This window comes from Bidens hawaiensis, unplaced genomic scaffold, assembly GCF_021521415.1.
Source record: "Bidens hawaiensis isolate Kalapana, Puna unplaced genomic scaffold, B.hawaiensis_p1.1 tig00003289_1, whole genome shotgun sequence".
Taxonomy (NCBI): Eukaryota; Viridiplantae; Streptophyta; class Magnoliopsida; order Asterales; family Asteraceae; genus Bidens; species Bidens hawaiensis.
In genome coordinates this window covers 301796-324622 of record NW_027491181.1, presented here as the reverse complement: position 1 = coordinate 324622, position 22827 = coordinate 301796, and the positions used below count along the sequence as shown (strand labels likewise).

At 35.1% G+C, this 22827-nt stretch overlaps 1 protein-coding gene across 1 annotated transcript; it reads right to left on the bottom strand.

The window, feature by feature from the left end:
* Positions 1 to 6005: 6005 nt before the first annotated feature.
* Positions 6006 to 15629, bottom strand: LOC143623090 (uncharacterized). The gene is made up of 22 exons (XM_077094073.1): positions 15484 to 15629; positions 12821 to 13152; positions 11906 to 12009; positions 11697 to 11765; positions 11501 to 11561; positions 11236 to 11375; positions 10902 to 11091; positions 10350 to 10411; positions 9804 to 9892; positions 9466 to 9538; positions 9329 to 9388; positions 8690 to 8836; positions 8558 to 8593; positions 8406 to 8443; positions 7665 to 7751; positions 7413 to 7578; positions 7150 to 7224; positions 6923 to 7056; positions 6657 to 6733; positions 6449 to 6518; positions 6255 to 6320; positions 6006 to 6159 (listed from the first exon to the last, which is right to left on the bottom strand). Exons 1-22 carry the CDS (start codon positions 15547 to 15549, stop codon positions 6025 to 6027), a joined length of 2277 nt encoding a protein of 758 aa, XP_076950188.1. The 5' UTR covers positions 15550 to 15629; the 3' UTR covers positions 6006 to 6024.
* Positions 15630 to 22827: the final 7198 nt, after the last annotated feature.

Below are 22827 nucleotides of genomic sequence, written 5' to 3'. Positions count from 1 at the left end.
AAAGATCCGAGAAAGGTGTGCGTCACAGAAAATCCTCACTAGTGTTCTAAAAACAAAAACGAGATTTTTCTAAGTATTGAACTACGAGTGAGTCCCTAGACTCGACACATACAACTTATGCATAAGATGCGTTTGTGAAATAAGCGCGACTCGACAAACACGTTGGTGATAAGTTACACATGTGAAAAAGTACTTAGTGTCAAGTACTAACATCGTTCATTACTAGCAAATATCCCCCCACAAGGGCAATTTAGTCAAAACATAGCGAACATCGATCAGTTATGCACTTTTCATGATTATTCAAGTAATTTAGCAGCTAAATTGTCCCGGCAGATTTTCACTCGACAAGATTACTCTATTTGATAAATTCTAACATGTCAAATAAATCACAAAAAATCATCACAGAAGCACACGTGAGTTAGGTTTCTAGAAATATTTTTATTATATTTTTATCATATACGGTTTTATCACAATGATCAAAACATCACATCAAACACACAGCAATCATTATCATGCGTGGCAGAATGTTATTTGTTATTCCTGATTCATGACAAATCCAATTAATGCAAGACCAATTGGGTTAGATTCCTAACTCAAGAATATTTATTTTCAGAAGTGGAACCAACCCATTTGGTCTTGTAGTTTATGAGATATACTAATTTCAAAACAGCCTAACAGCAGGTCTCCCGAATCAGCCTTGCACAAAAGTTTTGTAAAATAATAAAAACTAACTTTTACACGTCCAAAATTCACAAACTCGGACTTTTTGGAAACTAGACTCGGTCTAGTATATTATTGAATCAACAATCACTTCAAAACATGTAGTAAACATCGAGTTACAGTCGTTTCAACATGAACTTAAGGATCTGTCCAGCATCAGTTTTCATTAAAACTCAACAAACTAATAACATTTGCACTAACAATCATGCATGTAATCCTAATTCATCAACAAACAACACATTTAGCACTTAGGGTTTATGATTTTCAGGTTTAATCATGCAATTAACTTATAGAATGGGTTAGATATGAAGTTTATTTACCTAGTTATCACCTTGGATCCTTCAACAACCTTGTAAACAACTTGTATGTGTGTGTGTGCGCTTGTGGCTCGATCGAACAAGAGAGGAGAGGGAGGGGGGGCTGCCTTCGCCAAGGGGAGAGGGAGGGAGGGAGTGTGATTAGGGTTTAGTGAATAATTTGTTTAAATACTAACATGTTACATTTTACCCCCTAATCTTCTAGTTCACCTAATTCTTGTACAAACTAAGTTATATCATCCATAATATAATGTTACATATGCAAACACATAGTCACATATAACCATAACACGTATTTATACCAAGTACTTGTTTATATTAATATTTGTTTGTTCACCAACGGTTTGAGTCGACTCGTGTATGTTTCGGTGAAATTCCGAAAGACTACTTGTGTAGAGATTGTCAAGCGTCATTTAAAACTTTAAATTAAATGTAATGAGAGATGCGTTACAGTTCGTGTGATCTTAAGTTTGAATTAACGGAGTTCGGATTAACGGAGTTAACCTGAAATTGACGAGTGTCACACATTTCAACTCATGACTCGTTTGACCCAGCCCAACCTATTTGACACCTCTACCTTTTAGTAAGTGAAATTAGTTGTCAAGAGAAGAAAAGAGAAAACAAAATTAAAATGCAAGTCACTAGCTTTTAGACATGTGGCATGGTGGAGGTTGCAACATGGGTTTCTCCTACGACAAGTTTTTTTTTTTTTTTTTTTTTTTATGAAATGTGGACTTTTATAGAAACGTCAACAAACAAGTCACCTTCACAACCTGGAGAGAAGTCACCCACCAAAACAACTCCAAAAATTACATGAAAGAAAATTTACACCAGTTTGACCAAACTAACGATCTATTTTTTGTCCTATATTTGAACAAAAAAAAACAAGCGACTTAATATCCCCGATTAACTCTTCGATCTTAATCTCTTTTCCTTCAAAAACTTTTTCATTTCTGGCCTTCCAAATTCTCCAACAAGCGATAATCACAATCCCATGAAATGCCTCATTCTCAATCGTTCCAAGAGTAGTAGTCTTGTGAAGTTCAAGCAAGTCTCTCACCGAGAATCCAAATATAGGAGGCACTTTACACCAACTGCTAATATGGTCCCACACCACCGCCGCTACCCTACAGCCCGTGGAAATATGATCCGTCGATTTGTTCCCCAAATCACATAAGGTACACAATTTATCTGTCACTGGAAGGTTCCTTTTTTCAAGCGCCTCTCTAGTAGGAATTCTATCCATTTCCGCCCTCCAAACATGTATGTTACACTTCGACGGAACCCACTTACTCCATTTCATAACATAATTGTTGCTGCTGTCTCTATTATTTCCAAGCATCCTCTTAACTGAGCTAACCGTGAACTCACCTGTTTTTTCTCCTAGCCATTCCCACTTTTCCATCCATCTTCCCTAGCCATTCTCCTACGACAAGGTTGCATTGAAAATTTGATTTTTTTTTCTCTTTTTATTTCTTTTTAATAATATTCTAGCAACTCATTTAAAGGTTCACCGATGACCTAAGAGCATTCTTATCCAACCCCTCATATTATATGAGGAGCTGTTTTTTATAACTTAGAGAGTGATTTATGGTGTTATGAGTGAAGAGTTTTATATTTTAGAAAACATGATGATTTTTCTGTATATTTGAAAAGTTATTGTTCGCCTCTCTATAATTTTTCAATATATTTTGAAAGTGGTTGTGAGTGAAGGAGAGAGAAATGGTAATGATAAATGTATAAAAAGTATTATTTAATTGAAAAGGAGAGAGAATATATAGCGTGTTATAGCGTAATTTTGGATTTAGAGATAGGGGGTTGGATGAGAATGACCCCCTATCCATAAATCCAAAATTACACTAAAACACACTATATTTTCTCTCTCCTTTTCAATTAAATAATACTTCCTTCGTCCCATTATAAGTGTCCTAGTTTGAATTTTCAAGTCTTTCTTTTGCAACGTTGACCGTAAATATTTTTGTTCGTGTCATATAATACTTGATGAAAATTATATCAATGTAAAATACGTTTAAAACCCAATCCATTCATATATTTTACATCAAGTATTATATAACACAAACAAAAATATTGTCTGTTAAAGTTAAACAAGAAAGACTAGAAAAATCAAACTAGGACACTTATAATGGGACGGAGGGGGTACTTTTTATACATTTATCATTACCATTTCTCTCTCATTCACTCACAACAACTTTCAGAATGTATTAAAATATTATAGGGGTGAACAGTAGTTTTTCAAATATACATAAAAATTATTACGTTTTCTAAAATATAAAAATTCTTCACTCACAACACTTTAAATCACTCTCTATATTATAAAAACACCCCTCATATAAGGGGGGAGGGGTGGTTCCATTTTCCTCACACACACCACCCAATGATGATGTGTCACATCACAAGCTTCAAATCTATCACATTTGATGGATTTTGAAAGGGGTGGTGTGGTGTGATAGGTTTTGGTATAGATACATATATATATATATATAGGTTTTTGTGTGAGTGAGAGTAGTGTATTTAGGGTATATATATATAGAGAGAGAAAGAGAGTTCCATCACTTAAATTCACTATAAGCGTGATGGCCATCACGCAAATCTCATCACTCAAGCTTGACAAGGCAGTGGCGACGGTGTGCTAAGAGCCATCACGCGTGATGGGAGCTTCATCACGCGGTGCCCCGTCCCCCTAATATGAGGGGTTGGAAGAGAATGTTATGATACTATTGGTTGGTAGCTCTCTTTCCCAATACTTTATTATATGAAAATATATATTTTTTAATTTATTCATATGAGTTTATTTTCTTCGTCTTTACATAACCACTTTACATAACCACCAAGTAATACATCTTGTGTTCGCTGAAAAACGTCTTTCCTTTACTTTCTTCAACGGTTTTGCCCGTGTTATGAGGGTGGTGTCAAATTTTCATCGGGGGTCGGCGGGATTAGATCGTATATTGAATAAATAAAAATCCAGGGGGGGGGGGGGTTCCCAACCACCTAGGTCCGTCTCTACATACTGATACATATACCCGTACCCAACTCGTACTAAACAAATTTGATATGGTACTCAGCATTCAACCTTATTGATATCCGGTATGAGTACTTTCGATACCGGTACAGGCACAAGTATGATACTGATCTCATCCCAAAATTATAATGATTATAACTTGAAAACATGTATTAAAAATTTGGGTGTATCGTTAACAAGAATAATTAAACTCGTAATTTTATGAAGACGTCACTAATGTAATGTTGTTAGATAACAAAAAGTACATGATGTTAGACAACTAAAAGTACATGAATGATCTTATAAGCATGTGTAATGGCTAAAGATATAATTTTTCAAATTTTATTTAAGTGGGGTATCCCAACCATCCAAACCATCATAATGTGGGGCAAAATTTTGCAAACTTGACACAGAAATATAGTGGTTGTCAATTCATTTGGCGATCGGTTTAGTTACAAAATTCATTGATCGCTAAATCATTTGGCGAATAATTTGTTTTCTTTACCAACTAATCATTCATTACATGTATGTTAGATTTTTTTAAAAGTAATGTTGATCGTTAGATGGTTTGGCAATGAGCCATTGCCATGTCCCATTACAAAACAAAAGCATCTTGAAAAAGCAAAAATAAAAGTGATGTAACACAACATACGGATGAGAATCAAATTCATATTTTTTGGAAATAAAAAAAACGGTCGCCAAATGGTAGCGAACCAAATTTATTATCAAAATGAGTTGGTGGTCAATGGTCACCCTATTTGTGTGTTTTGACTAGTCAGACTTCTCAATGTTACAAGCCAGACAGAACTCAACCCAAAAGACTAGTCTGATAGGTGAGGGAACTCATTTGGCTTATAAACCTCACATCAATTGCCCATACAACCGATGTGGTACAAGTCTCATACCTTACAATTATTTCAGTCGGTAACAATGCACCCTCCTTAAGAGCCAACGTCCTCATTCTCTTATAAAAAATCATATTTTTTTTAACATATCTACTATTTACATATCTAAATTTATTTCAAAAACCGAGTTGGTGATGAGATCTGGCGATAAAAAGAAAAATAAAATTCTTGCTTAATGTTTGTGCAATTCTTGCTTAATGTTTAATTGACAACAATACTAAAATATGGAATAATAATAAATACACGCTACAAACACATAGCACGTGCCACACAACAATTTCCTAATGTAAATGTAGGTTTTCCGTTTTACTTTATCCGGTTTAACTAGTAATACTTGTTGAACAAATGCACAACGGAGCCAGTTGGTTGAGGTCTTGAAGAGGTTGCCTGAAACTATGTTGGTATACAAAATTAACGTTGAGGGGCAATTTAACAATTTGCACCAAATACATTAATCCTAACTTGAACATAATCAAAATCATGTCACAGAACGCAACTCATGCAACCTATTTAACTAAATGTGTTGGTTACAGACTATTTAATAGGTTTTGTTGGATGTTTAATAACGTTGTAACCATGCTAACGGATATTAAATGGAATGACGAATTGCTTTAATACCAAGTTCGTGTCAGGAAAGTACACCGCTCAAGTCTTAAAAAGGAACACTGGAAAAAAAAATGAGATCACCAAGTTCATTGTTAGTCCCAAAAAGCCCGGGCTTAACACCTCATTAGAAATTAAGTACAAATCAATACATAAACTTCTACTCCCACAGAAAACCATCACAGTTTCATAGGCTGATTCTTGTACCAGTTTTCTTGATCCACGTAGTATTGTCCCTGCAAAAAGAGCGGATAAAATATTTAATGTTCAACGTTACTCTATTTTAATGTTCATTTAGGTTTATTATTGTAATTATATTGTCTTATAATCACACAAAAAAAAGCGCATTAGTTACTCAAAAAGTATGGACAAAATGTCACTCCAGCCTCACTATCATTTATAGTGAAATTTTGAAGAAAACTAGGGATGAAGGATTACCATGATGACGTGGAGGTAATCAGGTGTGCTTGATCAGGGCTTCAATGTCAGCTGCAACATCAGAAACTTTAGAATCTTTTGATGCTTTTGCTGATTTGGCAATGCTTCCAACTTCAAGATCCACTGCTATTTTCTTTACCAGACCCTCCAACATCTGTAAAAGATATATGATACATAAATGCCACTTAGAATCTAATTATGTGTTCGTGAATATAAAACGACTATCGAAAATAAACAAGTTAAACATACCAGTGACCCGATGGCAACTAAAGCTCGGTATTTTGAATCCGTTTCCAATGTTTCTTCTTCAGCGATCTGTACATAAACGCATAAACAAACCAAATTGTATTTATAACACATAGAACCTTCTAAGTCATTTTATAAGAAAATTATACTGTTACAGGAATAATACAAGTTAAAACTAATTATTTATATTTATGTACCTCCAGAGCTGCTGAAAGAACATGAGCTTGACCTTCTTCGTCCTTCTTTTCAATCAACAGCACAGCATAACTAAAAAGGTCAAATTAAATGAATGTTTTAGCTCAAAGTTAATGATTGCAAGCAAGTAAAATAACTGAGATGCTTCACATACATATGAAACTAAAATTACAAGTTCAATAAAATAATTACTGATTTCCGACTACTTACTTGAGGACCAACGTAGAGTAAGATACTTGCACATGCTTATTCGAAGATGAGTAACAACTTGCAAATGCATCAAAAATCTACAAAGTTGGAAAATTATAATTCAGCATGCATTACTTCAATATAAGAACTAGAACTAGTTATGCAATTATCATAGTCTATAAGATATCTATGTCTAATTTAACTCTAGTTATGTAATTAACTAGAACCACTATTTTCACAAAATATTCCAACAAAACATACAAAAAAATAGAGTCTTTATGGCATACCTCAACACGATGCTTTTGTAACCAGGGATGATATCCTGAGTTCTTAAAAAGATTTACCACCGCACGGATACTGGTTAAAAGATTTGGCGGCAGAGGACTACTAGTAACCTTTCTAATCAATTCCATGAATGTATCTGAAAAAAAAAGACAGATTCATAATAAGTTTCAAAATCAATTAACAGAATATTTACTTTAAGGCGTCCTAAAAAATTAAGAAATCACAATACCTTTTTCATCATCAGCACGTTTGAGATGAGTTGACCCATCCGGATGCAAAATGACCATCCTTAACACGTCAATAACTAAAAATAGAAACAATAGTTGATTATTTAATATAATAAAGGTTAAAAAGTGGTTATAATGATCATAATTTTTTAGATATTGTATATGGCCAATGAGTATGAAAAGACATCAATAATAAAGATGTTAAACCATGTATTTATCATCTCTAAACCAGCCATAGTCTCTTCAATTCAAAAAAGATACTCACCCGGAAACACCATTGAAACGGGCCATGACGTTAGCAATTTTAACAATAAATTGATATCATCATCTGAAAATCTACTACTATGATAATGTGATGTGTCCTTCAAAATTTTGGCTATCGCACTCAATCTCGCTGTCTCAGTATCATTGATTGACAAGCTCTGCTGGTCCTAAGGTAATAATATTAAAAGGTTAACCGATATAACAGGCATTAAACAAAACAAAACTGACGATATAATACAAGCATAAAACTTACTGGGTCAGACCGCAAAGTGTTATTGAACTCTGAAATCTTTTTAAGGATTCCATCAAACTGAGCCGCGTCAAAAACAAGCATTCCTTTCTGAAAAAGAGTGGTTGTATGATAATACACGTAAACATGCATTCGTGGGATAAAATATATAGAAACTTTTTAATCTAATCTGTGAAATAAGAAAGTGTTACAAATAGAAGCAACATTAAAGTGCAATGTTCTACTAAAGAACCAAAATGACAAACTTAAGGCGACAATCAATTTGTGTGTAGACATATCAGTAACATTTAAATTTATCCACATTGTTACAATTCAATCTAGACAAAGATAAGTGATTAATATGTGTGCTCTTCTAAAAATTTGGAAGAAAGATTTAAGAATTCGTAGATAACTATTAATTCTTGTTCAGTTTTTTCCATTAAAATAATTATATTGGTTATAATCACTTGAAGTTTCCAAATTAGCTTACCCAATCTCCAATCAAACTTAAGAAACAGAAATTACAAAGTAATGAGCATGATATATAAATTTAGCAATTACGGAAGTAAGATCATATACATAAGGATACTAATTTACGGTTCAAGATTTGCTGCAAATGTGTTCAGGCTAACAAGTCGTTTAACCAAACCACATAACAAAACAAAACAAAACAAAAAAACAAATTTCCAAACAGGTAACACAGCTAATAGGGAAGCAAAAAATATGTGCTGGTTCTACAAGTAAACTCTGACATAATAAGCATACCTTGGGTAGATGTTTGAATGTTGGTTTGCTTGATACAGCTGTTCAGGTTGTAAAATTGAAAAGTAAGCAAATCAGACAAAAAAAAGGAGGGAGGGGGGTTACTTTAAGTAGACATGAAACAAAATGAATTCCATCCAACAATAATTACATACCAGGCTTAGAAGACTGTCCAGGTACATAAGCATTGGCTAAAAAATAACAGGACATAACATCAGTAATTTAAAATGAATAAATCTATGAAAGAAAAATGATTACTGAATCACACCATGTGAACTTATACTTACCTCCAGTGTAAGGATCACGAAATGATGAATCAAGAATAAAATCTTTTTGCCCTGAATTTTGTAATATAAATTCTACAACTTGTTGACGGTAAGAAAGAGGCAGATTCTCCTTGAGAAGCCACTTATCAGCCGTGTCATAAGCATTATCTGTAAATGACACACAAACCAACCATCATCACCAAATATATTTTTTGATAATGATCCATTATGTTAGCCCTGCTTGCGGTGCGCACATATGATGTATATATGTGTGAACCCTCGGGTGGGCAAAAGTGAAATTGCACTAATTTTGACGTTATTTTACTAATCTCGTGAAAATAACGTTAAAAGTGACGGACGGTTAATCAGGCATCATGCAGTGGCGTTGATAGCTGAAAGATAAGGGTACATGCACCGATCAGCCGGTGTCCCGATGATTGAGTGCTATGTGCCTTATGTCCAAGGCTTGATGCAAAACTACTATCGAGCCGGGGGTCTCACCGGAAGCAGCCTCTCTATCCCTATGGGGGCTGCCTACATCTTACCCTCCTCAGACCCTACCATAGCTTTGCTATTGGTGGGATATACTGAGTACGATGATGATGATATATGATGATCCATTATGTTACTGAATCATATCTTGGAAGAACAGGAAAGTACCTGATCTATTGTAAGGCAATTTTCGAATAGGTTCAGCATCTCCAATATCGACATCAAACACTACACATTTTTTTGTGGTTTCAGTAGAAAAAAAAAAAGCAGACATTTAAGGCAAAGCAGATTCTTAATAGACTAACCAAAATCATACTGTACTCCATCAAGAACAGGGCGTTTCATGCCATCATCAGGCCCATCAACTACTTCACCGATCTAAAATACATAAAAAATGTGTTAATATTAACATAACCAGGGAACCTAGTCATTTAACTGCATAAAAACACCTAATAGAAAACTTAGCCACTGATTAACTTGAGTTGTCATGATTGACCTTATATAATGATCTCATAACTCCCAAATGTACCAATGAATATGGATGTAACAATAAAAATCAGAAAATAGATTATAATGCTTGCTTGATGTAAGACTTTTGTGTCTGCCTACATATACATGCACGACACATGTTATAGATTCATACCTTATCCCACTTCTGTTCCTTCATATTCCACGCGTATGCAACACCATTGTCACCTTCACGTACAACTATTGTCTGCCCATCTTTGGTTCCTGATCATCACAGAATCAAAGGACTTTAGGATTAGAAGCTATTTTGCTTCTTTCACAAAATGAGGGCTTAAGAAATACATAGAGAATGTGCTTTATTTAAGTAATAAGCCTCATTAAAGTCAAATAATTAAAAAATGCTATTACTAGATACAATTATAACTGACATTCAATAAACTCTAAACCTTTTTGGTTTTCCACGAATGTAAATGGTTGATAAACACTGACAAACATCACAAGACCTTTCTTTAAATTGATAGAATACTTCTACAGGATTTACCAAATAGAACATTTGCATTTAATGAAATGAAACAGACAAAAATAACCATAAACCCTCTAATTGCTGATGAGTAATTAGTCAATTACAACAGTTGCTAACAAACTGATATTTATACAATGCTCAAGACAAACAAAACCCATGTGGTCCAAATCTTATACCAGAACAAGAATCCAATAGTACCTGGAGCTTGCAAAGCCTCTAGACCAGGTAATTCCTCCAGTTTCAAGCCTCCAACTCTCTTCCTAATAAACACAAAATGAAGATATGATAAATAATGAAGATATGATATCTAACATAGTTGTCCAAATGTGCTATTCTACACAGCTCATGGATTACTTTGTAATCATGGATTACTTAATAATCACTCATCCAAATCTGAACTTCACAAAAGAAAAAAGAATATTTGCTTAACTTCTACTACATATCTGGATTCTATAGTAACCATACAATTTTAAATTTTAGCTTAAAGCATGGACAGTGTAAAATTTTAATCTAAGGCTCATTTATATGGAAATATGTTATCTGGCACATAGTCTTAAGTCCAGAGAAAAAACATTTAGCCAAATTAAAAAGACAAATGAAATTAATAAACCAGCTAGAATTGCTTGAAAATTAGGCAGCCATCAAAATGTTAATGTCTATCCAAGGTTGTTCATTTCAATCAAATAAATCCAATAAAAATGCCAAAAAGAAACACATATTTTCTAAAAGATGGTGGTAAATAGAAAATACCTGCTTCCCTTGTAATGGGAAAGTAGAGAAGCATATGCCTCAAGTTCAGGTGTCTCAGCTATCTTATCCGGGTGTACAGTCCAGACACGAGCCACGCCATCCGAACATGCAGTCACGATATCACCACTTTCTAAGAACTTGACATCCCAAACACAGCCAGGATGCTCTATGCTTTGGACACAAACTCCATCTAGAAGCCAAAAAACATACTATCAACAACTTAAGAACAGAATTATTTAAGAATCAAAATTGAGTACCAAAAATATTTGATAGTCTGTATATTAAAGTTTGTAACTAATACCACTTATGCAAAGGTGAAAAAACAAGATATCACCTTTCCATATCTTCGCTGATCCGTCCTCACTGCCACTGACAACAAGCCCAGATTTATGTGCATCAACAGAATAGACAATGGCTGTGTGGCCAACCATCTCCAGTAAAACCTCACCAGTAAGCGCCCATAACCTAATTGACCTGTCATTATATACCAAAGACTACCGGTCAATTTAAAGCACAAATTTATTGAAAATTAGTAAGTTGTAAGTGTACATATAAATGCCTAAACAGTAAACACAGTACTTCAGAACCAGAAAACTTACGAATCATGTGACGCAGAAAGTATGCCCAAATCAGGCATTATAGCCAAACCTCTCACCGTATCTGCGGAGTTCCCAAAAAGATAACCACATTCAAATTAAATAAACTCATTTGCAAAATGGAAAAATGCATCAGCATACAAGTTATGTATTCAACTAAAAGAAATAACGAAAAAAATACACAGATGTAAGGGTATACCTGTATGGCCAGAAAACGTATGTGTGCATGTGCTTCCCTTCCAAAGCTTTATTGTGCTGTCACTTGAACCTGGATCACAAATATATAAAAAAAACTTTAATTATAAATGTAGCCAACTTGGTTATGGAGAATTTCATTAACATCCAGATTGATAAAACATGAAAAATCAAATCCAAAACTGTACTATAATGAATAAGATGCATTTAGACCTGTAATAAGTTCACCGGTTGGTAATCTCCTTACTGCTTGGATCGGTGCCTTGTGAGCTTCCCAAACCTCACTTTGGTGCTCTCCTTTCCAACGTCTTAGGGTACTTTCATAAGTGAAATAAATGGAAAAACCAATATCAGGTGCTATGATGAGCAAAACATGATCAAATATATGTAATACAACAAAATTTCGAACATGAGATGACTTAGTAGAATTTTAACAAGATGAAATCTACTTTTAGATAATATGTCCTGGCATGAGGCTTTTGAAAAACTTTACTAACAAACATTTGTTTCATCCTTTCGCTCAACTTTATGAGCAAGCGCAAACTAATCAAATTTACAAATAAGAGAAGAAAATATGTAAGCAAACTTAACAGGATATCGGTTGCTAGTCCCTGCTAAATTGTTATCCTTCAGATTTCAAAACCCTAAAGCAGAAATTCTTACAAACTTACATTTATTTTTATGAGTTACTAGCCAGCGAGGCATCCAAGATATATTCATAAATTTAAATAAGCCTTTCTTAAAACTCACATTTATTTTTCAAAGTTCTTGTATAAGACCTTTTTATGTAAGTATCTTCCAGAGAAATCAAGGCTTACTTAGTACTTATGTGACATGAATTAGTATGGATCCACAAACCACATACAATAACCGCAAATCAATAGTTTCAAAGGTATTTATGCCTTAGTTTGCAAGTACTCCAACACTAAAAGTTAAAACACCCTTTGTTCTTACTATAGAAATATTGTGACTTTAAGTACTCAACTTTCATCAGATTGATTTGCATGTCTCAAGAACACATCACTATAAAGACAATATTTCCTTAAAAACCATACAACATAAACCACAGTGCATGATAATCCTGTGACAAGTAACTAACATCACATATAGTCAAAACAGTTAACTAACCAATCCATAGAAGATGACACAATGTCTGATCCATCCACAGTGACTCCCGTGACTTGCATTTTATGACCTCTCAGAGTCTGTACTTTCTCTCCAGTTGCTATATTCCATACCAAAACAAGTGTATCCATACCACCAGATACAAGGGCACCTTCTGGAAACTGTTCATTTGCAGGAATCCAAGCCAGTGGTCCAACAAAGCTAGTATGCCCAAGTAGTATCTTAGAAGAAGTGTAAGCAGCATTCTTAGTCTGATCCAAAGACCAGAACCTGATGGTTCGGTCCCTTGATGAAGTTGCTATTCCATCATTGTCACAAACACATATACCACGAACCTAGAAATAAACAAATATAAAGCATCAGCATTCATCACAAAACGGTCAAATTTAACATTAACTCTCCCTGTAACAATGCAACATGAAACTATTGCTATCACAAAGTTCCTACAACCAATTAGTTACAAAAGCATCTGTTAACACATAGAAGCTAAACGCGTCTCTAAGTTCATAACCTAGGAAGTGTAAATTACTTAATTAGCCATACAATAAGGTGAATAAAATTAATGCTAAACCTAAAAATTCGATTAAACAAAATCAATGCAACACTAATAACTTTACGAAATCGTTGTATTTTCCATGAAATTAACACAGTGTTATTGATGTATCGCCCTAAACTACAACAGCGTCTCAAATAATCAAATAACGAAGCAATCTAACTCGTAATTTACCAAGGAATCGTTCAATTGTCCAATTTATAGCACAAATTCAATCAATATAAGTAACCTACTGAACTCGCTAGCCAACTAAATCTTACTAAAAAGCATCGGAATCACAAAACAGTTAAAGTGAACATTAACTCTGCATTTAACTATGCTATCACAAACTAGTGAACTACCTACTACCAATTAGTTACAACAGCATCTGTTAGCATATAAGAGCTAAATGAATCCATATCTATTTTCAAAAATTGTCTTTAAAATCATCACTATATTCATAACCTATGGAGTGTAAATTACTTAATTAGCCATACAATAATCCAAAGGTGAATAAGATGACCGCTAAACCTAAAAATTCTAATAAACAAAATCAATGTAACACTAATAGTACGTTACAAAATCGTAACTTCTATAGCTTTTTCCATGAATTTAAGACAGTGTTCTTCATGCACTGCCCTAAACTACAACATCATCTCAAATAACAAATTAACCCAATCTAACTCGCAATTCACAAACTACCTATTACCAATTAGTTTCAAAAGCATCTATTACTAACCTAACTAGGGAGTGTAAATTACTTAATTAGCCATACAATAAGGTGAATAAGATGAATGCTAAACCTAAAAATTCTAATTAACAAAATCAATGCAACACCAACAGCTTTACGAAACCTCAGCTTCTATAACCTTTTCCATTAAATTAGAACAGTGTTCCTGCTATACTGCCCTAAACTACAACATCTCAAATAATCAACAACTTAACCCAATCTAACTCATAATTCACCACGAAATCATTCAATTTTCCAAATCAAAGCACAAATACAATCAATACAACTAAACTACTGAACTCGGTAGCAACTAAATCTTACTGAAAAGCATCGGAATCACAAAACAGTCAAAGTGAACATTAACTCTTCCTGTAACAATGCACCATACACTATTGCTATCACAAACTACCTACCACAAAAATCTCTGTTTAACATATAAAAGCTAAATGAATCCATACCATTTTCAAAAAAATCATCGCTAATTTCATAACCTAGGGAGTGTAAATTACTGAAGTAGCCATATAATAATCAGAAGGTGAATAAGAGGACTGCTAAACCGAAAAAATCTAGTAAACAAAATCAATGCAACACTAACAGGTTACGAAATCGTAAATTCTATAAATTTTTCCATGAAATTAAGACAGTATTCTTGCGATATTGCTCTAAATGACAGCATCGCAAATATACAAACAACGAAGCTAATCAAACTAGTAATTCACCACGAAATCGTTCACAAGCTACCCACTACCAATTAGTTACAAAAACATCTGTTAACATGTAAGAGCTAAATGAATCCATATCTATTTTCAAAACTCAAGGAGTGTAAATTACTGAAGGAGCGATATAATAATCAGAACATGAATAAGATGAATTCTAACCCTAAAAATTCTAGTAAACAAAATCACCAATAGCTTTACGAAACCGTAACTTCTATAACTTTTTCCATGAAACTAAGACAGTGTGCTTGCTGTATCGCCCTAAAGTACAACAACATCACAAAAAATCAACAAATTAACCCAATCTAACTCGCAATTCACAAACTACCTACAACCAATAAGTTACAAAAGCATCTAATATTAACCTAGGAAGTGTAAATTACCTAATTAACCACAGAATAAGGTGACTACTAAACCTAAAAATTCCAGTAAACAAAATCAATGCAACACTAAAACAGGTCACGCAACCGTAACAACTTCTATTACACAGTATTGTAGCTGTATTGCCCTAACCTACAACAACATCTCAAATAATCAACAAACTAAGTCGTAATTCACCACTCAATCGTTCAATTATCCAAATCATAGCACGAATTCAATGAATATAACTAACCTAGTGAACTCGAAGCAACTAAAAGCCTTCGTAATCACAAAGTATAAACAAGTAACATAGAGAGAAGATACGTACGTCATCATCATGACCTTGAAGCTGACATCGCAATCGGTACTCAGCGAAGTCGATATCCATAGCCATGGCAGAAGAAATGGAATGTGTTAGGGTTTGTGGATCAATCGGCGTTAATAATAATAATAATAATAATAATAATCGTGAGGTGAGATGAGATGATGGATCGCTTGTAGGTAGGTTTTGTTATAAAGATTTCTTGTTCCCCAAGATGTGTTGTGTGCTTCTTCTTCTACGATATCTATAGTATAAACCTCTAATAATTTAGATTAGATGAACGATGACTGATAAAGGTTATTATTAAGACAGTTTTACTTGTACGTAATCCAATGGGACTTGTACACTACTTTGTGTTTATCGATTTTATTAACTAACTTTGAATATTGTAAACGAGATAGAGAGTTATCAAATATAGGATTCTATTCCTAAACCTAATCTAAATAGTTATAATTGGGCCGGTTTGAGTTCTAAACACTATAGCAATTTTAATTGTATGATTACTTTTGTATGCGTTAGTCTCGTTATTTAAATCAGTTTGATCAACCATGTAGTTTTGATCCATTTGTACAACTCGTATGACTTTTGAATGTGTTGTTCGAAGGCAAAAATGATTATCGAAAGTACTTCGTATTTGGTTTTGAATGTGTTTCAAGTCGAACATGTAGACACGAAGTGGGATGGGTTTACATCAACCTTACTAGTACGAAGGTTGAAATGTTTGTTATTATAATTAAAAGATAAACGAGAATCATTTTAAATAGTTTTAATGTAGCATCCCAAAATTTATCGGTTAACAGTTTGGGGCTGGGGTTAAGTGGTTATTCTCTCATTTTGATAAGTGGGTGAGTAACCTGCATGCAAGGTGGTTTAGGTTTAGGTCAAGGGAACCGAAGGAGTCAAGGGGTGACCCTGTTCATATGAACGTGGAGTTGCGCTCGGGTTAGTGGAACCTTTGTACCCATTTGGTTAGCATCGGGTCGGTCTGAGTTGTCTTTCAAGTAGTAACCATGAGTTTGGTCGGTTACAAGTATTTGCTGAGCAAGTGAGAAGCTTTGCTAAAGTGAATTATATTCCTCAGTTTAATGTTTTCGGGCTAGCATGCATGTGACATTAAGTGTTCTTAAAACTACTTTTGACTTAAATGCGGGATATCATAAAGAATTATTGGCATAACTTTAGAGTTGTGTCTGAGTCATTTAATGGTGGGATGACTTATGAAAACCATAGTCAGTCTAGTGTAGAAGTCTTGCGATAGGCTTATGTGTGTTTAGTAAGGGATCGTAGGTTCCTAAGGGTCGGCGTGTGTGAGACACGGGTAGTTGTAGTAAGGCTAGTATTTGGTTGTGAGTGATGTGTGCTATTAACATGAATTGCTTATGTGTTTAGAACTCATTTAATGTCTAATGATTTGAATAAGCATATTTATGTAGTTTCATGATTAAATGTAGCTTCATGATTAATTGATGAGTTGTGTATCATATGCTTATTGTGATGTGTGTCGACCCGGTAGAGTCAGCTAAGGAAATGGTGTGAATGTATGAAAGGAGTGCGTGATGCAGGGAGAACTTTGAAATAAAACATAGAAAACCTTATAACCAGAAACAATGGGGAAGGGATGTGCCACATAAGATGGCCTAAAAGTCTTGGGATAAGCTGACACTTGTGAAGTATTCTCGAGATGATGAATGAGTCTTGATCATGTCTTTGTGATGTGATTAAGTATGTGTTAGGATGCCCACTTTTATGTGTCTGTTTATGTGTAAATAGTGACCCTGGGTTTTAACTTGTTTATATATGTATGTTGTGTTGAGTGTAGCGAGTATGCTCTTCTCCTCTTGACTGCTTATGTTTATTTGTGCTAGTTTGAGTAGTGTGTCAACCTAGTAGGTATACACATATGAGGTTATGTGTTGTGGGCCTGAGAGTGTCAAATATGTCAGGCAAAATGTGGGTTGTTTGTGGGCGGGGTAGAGTAGTGTATCCATGAACATTGATGTTTTCCTAAAAGTAATGAGTATGTTTTAATAATGTATAGGACTTTAGTAACTAAAACATCTTTCTAAAATTTACTACACTCGCTCATCATTAAACTGAATGTTTTAACGATGTGGGCATTTTAATCAAAACAAGATAACAAAAGTTTACTGATCATTAGTGTTATTTATATGGGTTTTTACATAGGCTGTTAGTTTGGGTCGCCCTTTTATCCCAAGCTAAGTCTTTATTTCAACTAAATATGAAATAGTTGAGAGAATTCAAATCACATGTGTTATAAATATGGTTTTATTTTAGGAGTAGATTAGAGAGTGTAGTTATGAGTTTCCATTGTAAAACAAAAATAATACCCAAAAATATGTACACTATATCTCTACTTTACCAGCTAGCACATTTATTTAAATATGTTGTGTTCGTGTTAACACTACAGATTCATGAGTTAACTGATTTAACTGATTTAACTTATTAAAATTTGTATTGTAAATCTTTAATTGTTTTTCACTTTTTAAAATATTAAACTATTTATGTAGCTTCTATTTCAAAAGTAAAATTTTGAAAATAAATTTCCTTATTTTAAACATAATAGGCAAGTTAAAGGGTTAAAAGTGATTTTTTATGACACATTTTAAGATAAGGAAAAAAAGCAATTGTTTTCGCTCACTATGTTAACCATGTTTATTTGTTTATTACTATCAGTAGAAACAAACTTTGTTTACACTTAACAACTTTACAGACTCGCAAGGACCAGAGATTGTTGTTTTTCTTTCGTAAGAAAAATCCAGCAGAAGCAACATGTTATTTCGGTTCTGGTTATGGTAGTGTCTAACATGGTTGAAATAACCCATTTACATGTTAACACGTCATAAGTGACTTTTTCTAGACATTTCCATATTTTTAAACTTTGAAACTTTCTTCGATGATATTTATTTTCCACTCTGCAACAAGTATATGGAACCATCACCAACGATACTTCAATTGATAACACTGTGTTTTTCGATGAGGCGATGAGTAGTTTGCTAAACATCAAGTGTCAACATATGATAACAATATATACATGTATATGTAGAAACCTTAACATTTTGTAACAATGCTATAATTCAAGATGTAACAATATATACATTTTTTTCTCATCCTATTCTCTATAATTTTATGAGGGGAGCTAGCAAATTATAAGGTGAGTTGTGAGTGATTGTGAGTGTAAATTATATGGTAGAGAGAGAAAGTTAGTGATTTTTTATAAATTTTGGGAAATAAAATTTGCATCTATTTATTTTTTAATATTTGTTGAATTGGTTGTGAGTAGAAGAGAAAGAAAACTCTAATGATAAAGGTATAAAAATATTATTTAATTGAATACGAGAGATAAATTTAGTGTTTTGTAATGTAATTATAAAGATAGGGATAAGAGATAGATTAAGTTCGAGCTGCCGCGACGCACTAGTTGTAACTTGAATTTTATAATCAATTCACGTTAAAATCATTTGTACTAGGGGGCTTCAAGCAGTTTTAACTTTTGATTTAAAGTTGTGTGAGAGCACCAACCTTCAAAATTATATACACACACATATAATATATCAGTCGATTTACTAAAAATAAAATTAGGATGTCTTTTCATTAGTTTTTAAATTATTCGATCCTAAATAATTGAAAAGCTATAACAAATTATATACTACAGATTAAAAGAGAAATGTTGGTATGCAATTTTGCTTCTTGGTTTATTATTCTTATCGTAAGAGTTCTGTTAAATTGGCTATTAACTTTATGTTACCATAATGAAGTTAATTAGGATTTACTTGTGATATTTCTTTTGGGTTTATTGGATTTCGTAGAACCACGAAGTTTTTTTGTTGGTTTGGATTTGATTAGTTAGTGTGTGTTATCGATATAATTAGTTTCAACATAACTTTAACAATGAAATTCGCACACACATTTTTCTGAACCTATTTTATTTATAAATTTTGGATAAGCTATTTCAATATCACCTCATTTCGTTTATGTTTGATTCAAACAACCCTGTCTATCGGTTTTGTTTGTTATCCTCATCAATTGTAGTTAATGGTTGCAAATAAAAAGTTAGTCGAAACTGATTAAAGTACATGATATGGTGCACAAATTCAAACACTGACTACAAATTCTTCTACTGGTTATTCTTCATGTGTATATATACATTACGTTTCAGATTCTTATTACCGTACGCAAGTTATATTTGCATATATATTTTTATTTATAAATCTATTTGTATAATGAGTGTGTGTTTTTGTTTTTTGCGAAAATATGCACAATCCAATGTGCTTTACAAGCTATAACATTTTTTACCTCTAAGTTCTTGCACTTTTTGAAGTCAAGGCAATTCATCGACGCAAACAGATAGCAACAACTTTGTATTCTATTAACAAATCTTCTAGGACTGTTGACATTGAAAGGTGGTTGTGTAGGTAACCCCGTAAACCTTTTTTTATAAATTAGTAACAACATTAGTATTTTACTTACCAAAATTTTTTTGCTTTCCATGTAGGCTACTGCAAGCATCACCCTTTGTAAAGCCAGGTGTGTCAACTATTGTGCTCTGGTTGATCATATATGTTTGCTTGAACAAAATCGATGTAACCTTTAACATATTGCTTGGATAAAGGAAATAGTATGTAACAATAACAACTATGGTTGATAAAATCTTTTGCATAAACAAATTCCTTTAATATTTTGTTCCCAGAAATGAAACATACGCGTTATGTAATTTGTGCAAAAATAAAGCTTTAAAACATAAGCATACACTACTACCAAAGGGAAGCAAATTGGAGAATTAAAGGATCTCTACAAATGTGAGTATGTGACGACCATGCCATCATATCGTAACCGAGACCATACTAAGTGAAGAAACACTAATCGGCCCCGGGCAGATTACGGATAATCTGGGGGTTAAATAGATGTTTCCCACGAGGGGTTAGATCCGGCAAAGATGGTTCTTCTGATAACCTGCAAAACAGACACCGTGAGCTCGTCACTGAGAAGGGGGGGGGGTTTCCTCCTTGTGACCACCCTCCGGCGTGAGAATCAGACTAGATTGCTCTTGAATATAAGTATATATTAAGAGATTGCTAGAGCAGATATCAGGTATAATATGTAAGATACAAGATAGTATATGATAAGATATCATAAGATGAGATGATCATACCATTTGGGGTATTTATAGCCGAAGGTAGGTTTCCAAGAAGGTATAGCCGACTGAATAGTATTCCTGTTCTACCAACTGTGGCCTACGCACGTGCCATGCTGGTAGTTGGTGGGTAGGCAGCGGCTGACAGTGACCAGGCCTGCTGTGTACTATTCCTTTTCCACCAACTGCCGGCTATGCACGTGGTATGACAGGAGTTGGTGAGTAGGCAGCGGCTAATAGTGACATACAGTACAAGAGCATGCTGCTCGCCATACTGTTGTCAATGAGCTGTCGTATCTCTGGTCAGATCTTTTGCCCATACCTCGTCAGGTACAGTACAAAAGATCTTCCCGTATCGTACGGACTGGCTTATTTGGGCGGGAGTATTCCCCCTCCCGCCTTTGTGCGGGATTGTTCCCGGCTTTGCTCATTCCTTCAGGTGACAACTGAATTATTGAGAGCTAAGTGCCTTGTGCGTGTAGCCTTGCTGCGCGGGTGGCCTTCCCTGATGGCTTGTATCCGCAGCTGCGGGAACAGGCGGAGTACTTCACCATTGGGAGGCATTTCCTGCGGGAACAGCTTGCGTACTGCGCGTAAGGACGTCACGTCTCTGAGCATGGTGGGTCCTGCGGATCCAGTTGGTTTCTGCGCAGACGTCTCTCTTCAAGGTGAGTCCTGCGGGTCCAACTGGGCTCTGCTGGGACCTACCTCTTCAAGTCCCCCCAGTCCAATGTTCTCATGAATGTTTAATAAAGTGAGGTGAACTTTTAGACTTAAGCAAAGGGTTTTGAAAAGGGTTTAGTTTTAAGGTTTTCCATGGGGATTCTTCCCGCGGAAGTCCTTATGTCACTTGCAGAAATTCCCGACTTTCCTGCTTGATCTTTGGGTATGATGCGGGTAGGTCTGTAACCTCCTCGCAAGTCAGGAGCGTTGAGTCCCACTTGTGTGGATTCTCCATGAGGTTTTGGTAGTTTTGAACATAGTGATCAATTATGTTAAAACCACCAATTCCATCCTGGAGCTTCAAACAATGTAGTTCTCGACGTTCCCGCTATGCGGGGATGTTATTCCCGTTTCCGCAAGCATTGCCCAGAAGATCCTTCTTGGTTTCAATTCCCTGCGGAGCGCTAGGTATGTGAAGGGTTTTGCCTTGACACTGTACCCGCACTCGTCTTACGGTTACTTTACTTCCAAGGTATTCTTGGCGTCAATTCCCTGCGGGTGCTAAGTATGTGAAGGGTTTTGCCTTGACACTGTACCCGCACCCGTCTTATAGTTACTTGGTCGCCAAGGTATTCCCGGCGTCAATTCCCTGCGGGTGCTAAGTATGTGAAGGGTTTTGCCTTGACACTGTACCCGCACCCGTCTTATAGTTACTTGGTCGCCGAGGTATTCTTGGCTTCAATTCCCTGCAGGTGCTAAGTATGTGAAGGGTTTTGCCTTGACACTGTACTCGCACCTGTCTTACAGTTACTTGGTTGCCAAGGTAAGGGGTATTTTCCCGCTTACTTTTGAATCTTTTTGAATTTTTGAAATTTGAAGAGTTGGTGAAAGGATAAGAACAGTCCAAACTGCTGAAACGTCGTGCGACGGTTTCTTCTGACTGTGTCAGGACGTGCAGGAAGTTATGGTGACGTGACAGTACATGGTCATTCCAGACGCTTTTTCAGGCGCGTGGGCGCGATTTTTCGGGCGCGTGGCCGCGAAATTAATGGCACGCGTCCTTTCAACAGCTGTTGCCAGCTTGCTTTTTGCCACGTGTCATAGTTTCATTGCACCTTTGATTTCTCTCTATTCCGCATTAAATTCATCGCATTAATTGCGATTAGTATATAAAGGGGGAGAGGGTTCTTTGTAATCCACACTTTCACTTTTCTCTTCATCTTCAAAACGATTTCCGGCGAATACTCACCTTTTCAGTCGAGCATTTTCTTGAAATCGTTCTCTTTCATACCTGCAAGATGTCTTCTCACGATCTTGAGGCTACAGCCCAGGAGGCTGGGGTGTACGCCGATGACAAGAGTACTGCTGGCGAGTGCCAGTGTGCTCTGCCTGTCGATCTATATCAGTACATCGTTAGGAAGTTCATTCTCGAGTCTCTCGAGCCTGAGTTTCCTGAACCTCATCAGACGGTGTATGATGCCCCCAGAGGCAAGATCGGGGTATATGCCGCATTCTTTGTCTATGGGAATCTTAGG

What these genes read in the sequence shown, in the direction of transcription:
- LOC143623090 (XM_077094073.1), bottom strand. Translation starts at nt 15,549, where the DNA reads ATGGCTATGGATATCGACTTCGCTGAGTACCGATTGCGATGTCAGCTT. An exon ending in AGAGGCTTTGCAAGCTCCAG is followed by an intron (nt 9,893 to 10,349) that starts GTACTATTGGAT and finishes TGTGATGATCAG; the next exon opens with GAACCAAAGATGGGCAGACA. An exon ending in CGTTTCAATGGTGTTTCCGG is followed by an intron (nt 7,225 to 7,412) that starts GTGAGTATCTTT and finishes TTCTATTTTTAG; the next exon opens with TTATTGACGTGTTAAGGATG.